Below are 5,000 nucleotides of genomic sequence, written 5' to 3'. Positions count from 1 at the left end.
TCAGGACAAACCAAATGTTACTGTCAACATCCCAACTGTGCATCCACAGGGAGGGGCTTCATCTGTTACAGTGCACACAGCTACTGTTAGACCTACTAGCAGTAAGTACAGCACCTTTTATTTTAAAGTGATGCAATGTGGACCAGTATTACCAGTGTTTCCACTCTGCCTGCTATCGTCTCAGCACCACCTGCACTAGTCACAGGAAAATATATTATAGTTTGTGATACTAAGTATAAACATAGCTGAGCCAAGTTCCAGCTAAACTAACTTTTGGATCCAAAACCGGAGCCAGAGCTGGTGGAAGGATTCTTTGACAGCTAGGACATGTTGTGAAACAAAACAAGCAGGGTGAAACGTTCAAGAATATAACCCCAAACTAATCCAGAGATTCTACTGGATGCAGGAACAGCCCTCGTGCGTGCCACGAAGGGAATTTTTCAGCCACAGTGAAGATAATGTGCGCAAGTAAAATACCAAAATGATACTCACCATGTCTGTTTTTTTTTTGTTTGTTTTTTTAAAGATCTGGGCCCGTATCCCTAAAGATTCTGAGAATCCTCTCAGAGAGCTCCTAACTTAACCTAAAAATTCCTTGCCAGGAGTTTTAGCTTAGAAGTGATTCCAGAACATTTTCAGTGAACTCTGAGCAAGGAATGGATGGAAAATCCTATCTTAGTGAGGAGGTGTGGTTGACCCCGTTGCTAGGTATGAGTCATCATTTCAAAAGCCGTGATTGGTTGATCCTACAAGTTTGATGGAAATGAGCTTTTGGTGATAATGAGCAAAGGATGTACCCTCAAATCAATAAACATATTATATACTCTAATCTTATGCTGACTGTAATTGTAAATAATATTTCACATTCAAGAAAATATCTGGAAAATGAATAGTAAGCTGTAGGGGTTATAGCCATTAGAATCTAAAATATGTGAAAACTTAAAGTCATTCCACCCTGTTCAAATAATGATTCGTGTCTTATTTGCTCATATAAATATCCTAGCTGGCATATTTTGTACTTTCACTCCCATATGGACCCCGTTGAAAACAAGATTGCCTATCTCAAGAGGCTGTCCTTAATGAAGTAGAAATCACAACGTTACAAGTCCAGTGTGGTCTTAACGAGGGTAACACGGCTCAGCTTTTAGCAATGTCTGTGATTGCAGACCCAAGTCATCACTGCTGCATTGTTGCATTTTCCCGGTTGCCAAATACCTCGGGGTTGTGATTACTTTCGTCTCCGGTGTAATAGCGTTGTGGCGTCGAGTTGGTGAAGTAATTGCATCTCTAAGGAGATCCACCACAAACATGATTCCTGCACGATCCAATCTGTAGCATCTCAATAATTCCCTGTCATCCAGTGTTTGCAGGACATCTCTCCTGCCTCTTCTGTTGGCCATTTTGTGCAGCTGCTTAGGGGAACTCCTAAGCCACTAAAAGTCCTCTTCCCTGCTCTTAGCAGATCTCGCCTTAGGAGCCCTTTTAAGCGCTAGGAATCTTGAGGAATAGCTTTTATATTAACTGGGATTGTCGTGTCACTTTTAGGGGAAATTCTAAGAAAACGTCATGACTGAGAATTTTCTTAGAATTTGGCCGCTAGGAGCCACTTTTTGCACAAAGATTCTTTAGGGATACGGGCCCTGGTGTGGTGCAACTCCAGGCCTCAAAGGCCGCTGTCCTGCAGGTTTTAGACGCGTCCTTGATCCAACAGAGCTGATTCAAATGGCTAAATTACCTCCTCAACATGTCTCGAAGTTTTCCAGAAGCTGGTAATGAACTAATCATTTGATTCAGGTGTGTTGACTCAGGGCGATACCTAAAACCTATAGGACACCGACCCTTGAGGCCTGGAGCTCCCCACCACTGCTTTAGACCGTGTAATAAGGCTGATTGTGGCAAAAAAAAAAAAAAAAAATCCCCTAAACCTGACAGCTTTAAACTGTTCGGTGGTTTTGTCCTTCATTTTTAAAATCTCTGTTCAACATCGTTTCAGATTCCTCTCAGTGTGTGTCCCATTATCTCCTCCTCAGCTACAGGAAGGTGAATGAGTCAAACAGACTGTATTGTTTCATTGTCAGGGAGGGAAGTGACCATTAGCCAACAAGTTCAGTGTGGTCATCCATACCAGGCTTGCTCATTACAAGCCAACACTTACACTCTCTCCTGTTTTCTGCAAATCTAATTTCACTTAAAGAGGCTGAGAGACCAAACAAATTGATTTTTCCAGTCCTAAGGCTGACGTTGTGCCCAAGTGAAACATACACTGACAGCAGCAGATGTTCAACTGCACTGGCATCTTTTAGCTGCTCACATATTAATCATAAACAGTGTGAAGTTGGTTGACAGCACAGAACTCACACTTTTTCCCCCTCGATTATATATTTATGGACTCTTCTACAGTGGCATGATTCATAGTTCATGTATTTGATACTGGCGCATTAAGGAGTCCTTCAGTTCTTCCCCTGAAACAAGCCATTTAAACCCCTGTCTCTATGCGACCCTAAAAGGTCTAAAAACACTGAAAGCCAATGTGCAGATTAAAAAGTAGGAAAAAAACTTGAGTATTTAGAGCAGTCTGAATCTTAAAGTTCATCTTAAACTTTGATATTTGCATTAAATATGCACAGACAGCCACAAAATGACCAAAAATGGGGAAAAAAAACAAAAACAAAAAACCCCCAGCAGTATCAGGTGGTGTGACGTCATAAAGGATACATGATGGATTTCGTTGCAGGTTGGTAGCGCGACACCATAACTGTGCACGCTCCACAGCCTCCTCCACCGCAGCCGTACTTGGTTCCAGTTAATTTCACTGAAGTCAACAGTCAAGGATAAAGACAAGTCCACCGAATGCTTACAACTAAGGTATTAACTAGGGCTGTCAGCATTAACACGGTCATCACGATTAAATTTTTTTTTTTTTTTTTTTTTTTTTAAAAACACACTCGACCCATCTGGAGCACAGAACGGACAAACTGCCTGAAATGCGTTGACAGACATTTCAGGGATTTTGAGTCAGTCTGCGCTCCAGATGGGTTAATTGTTAATCGCGTTAGTTGTGATGACAGCATTAACGCGTTTAAACCGCATTAACGCGTTAATGCCGAGTAACCCTTACACGGGCCCAATCTGCATTAACGCGGATTAGCCTGTTTTAACGCAGCTGACAGCACCAGTATTAACATTTAAACAGCGAAGGTGAACTGAAAACTGGTCTGAAGGATACTCTTCTGCCTGAGGAAGGGCAACAGCATCGTCTCCGGGTCGGCATGGTTCTCAGTCACCTGTTTTAACAGGACCAAAGAAAATTAGTTCTAACATCTGCATTTATTTTGCTTATACAGTGCTGGGCAAAAGTCTTGAGCCAGCCCTCATTTCTTTATACTTTGTCACCAAGCAGCCAGACTATCCTGTAATACTTTAAAGCACTCTTGATCAATATTTCTCCTGGCTCTCTAAAGGTCTTTCAAAGCTTTTCTTTGGACACTGACCGCTTTTTCACTCGACCTACTCCCAGTATGTTCTTTTGGTTGTTAAGCCACTTAACACCAGCCTACAAGTCATTCAAGCATTTAAAAAAATAAATAAATAAAATAAAACCCCACCAGAACCAAGACAATATGGCACCAGGAGAACACACCGAATCGTTTCTAAAATCTCCACTGGTAAGACTTCATAATCTGTGTGATTTGAATATTTTATTAACCATGTTCAAAGTCACATGTGGATCACTGCCTGCTATTTAAGTGATAGTTAAGAGATAGAAAACTCCATTTGTGTTGGACGAGAGGAGACAAAGGGCAGTTGTTACAGTGTATCTGATCAGAAACAAGCAACAAGTGAGGGCACGTAATCGGCACATCTGCCTGTGGAAGACGTGACGAGGTACGTCAAGCACTAAACAGATTGTGTGTTGAATGTACAGCACGTTTCTTCTGCTGCCTACAGCTTAGATGACGGTCAGTTTAATGTTAGAGTAGAGCTGGGCGATATAAGATTTTTTTCATATCGCGATATGTTTTTTTTTCGATAACGATATATATCACGATATAAGCCAAATAACTATACATGTAAGATTTAAATGTGCTGTTGCTCACAAGTACAATGTGAAATAATCAGCAGCTTGTTTTGATTTAAATATTTATTTCCCATAATAAGTTAAACAGGGCAGATGTACTTAAAATGAGGCTTCAGTTTAGGCAAAATAAAGGCAAATATTACAAACTACACAAAAGGTAGCCGCTAAAGCATTTAAGTTTCAAAATAGAACAAAACAGACTAAAGTGTCAGTTCCACTTAGAAATAAAATATTAATTCTAAAAATAAATCTTAGTTTATTTTACAGAAGAGACAAAATTGACTAACTTATATAATATTGCTTTGGAAGCGCTGTCTGAGAGAAATGTTATGTCCAGGGAGTTGGTAACGAGGATCCAGTACCTTAATTAGCTGCTTGAATCCTTCCTTTTCGACCGTGTTTATTGGTATCATGTCTTTAGCAAGACAGTAAGCTATGGCATTCGTTATGTTGCTATGTCTCTTAGCTTTTATGTCATATGGTAAGACGCTGGAGAAAGCCGACTCAATTGACTGTTGCTGCTTCGCAGGGATTCCCCTGGTTGTTTTCGATGACGAATTAGCGCTTTCAGTCAGAGATTGAGCGTGCTTTAGTGGGTGGCACTGCTTCAGGTGATAAAAAAGGTTTGTTGTATTTCCAGACTTTGTGGGAACATGCTTTTGGGACAATTTACAGTGCGCGTTACTCTTTTTGTCAGACTTCAAATAACCGAAATACCTCCACACTACAGAACTTCTCTGGCCTTTCCTTTCGACAATCTCTCCGGCATTGGAACCGTCATCGGTGTTCTCTTTGGTAACCTGGTCACCCAAGCTCTCGGTTGATTTTTCCTCTAGTCGGCACACTCATTTCCTCCATTACCCGGCCGGCATGGCGGCTGGCTGCTTCCCAAACAAATACACATGTGCGGCTTGGCACTTGA

The 5,000-nt window shown here is 41.1% G+C and overlaps 1 protein-coding gene across 1 annotated transcript in view; it reads right to left on the bottom strand.

Annotated features, from left to right (window-relative positions):
* Positions 1 to 5,000, bottom strand: part of aox6 (aldehyde oxidase 6) — a 35,127-nt gene that overhangs the window by 25,060 nt on the left and 5,067 nt on the right. Inside the window, exons 2-3 of the mRNA XM_085449782.1 lie at positions 3,227 to 3,284; positions 2,716 to 2,812 (exon numbers count right to left, since the gene is read on the bottom strand). Coding sequence (XP_085305908.1) covers positions 2,716 to 2,812; positions 3,227 to 3,284 — 155 coding nt within the window. The remainder of the gene's footprint in view (positions 1 to 2,715; positions 2,813 to 3,226; positions 3,285 to 5,000) is intronic.

Source organism: Copadichromis virginalis, linkage group LG23, assembly GCF_057382275.1.
Source record: "Copadichromis virginalis isolate Kocher_CV1m ecotype Utaka linkage group LG23, C_Virginalis_male_GT1.1, whole genome shotgun sequence".
Lineage (NCBI taxonomy): Eukaryota > Metazoa > Chordata > Actinopteri > Cichliformes > Cichlidae > Copadichromis > Copadichromis virginalis.
The sequence above is the reverse complement of the archived record's forward strand: the minus strand, read 5'-3'. Positions and strand labels throughout refer to the sequence as shown.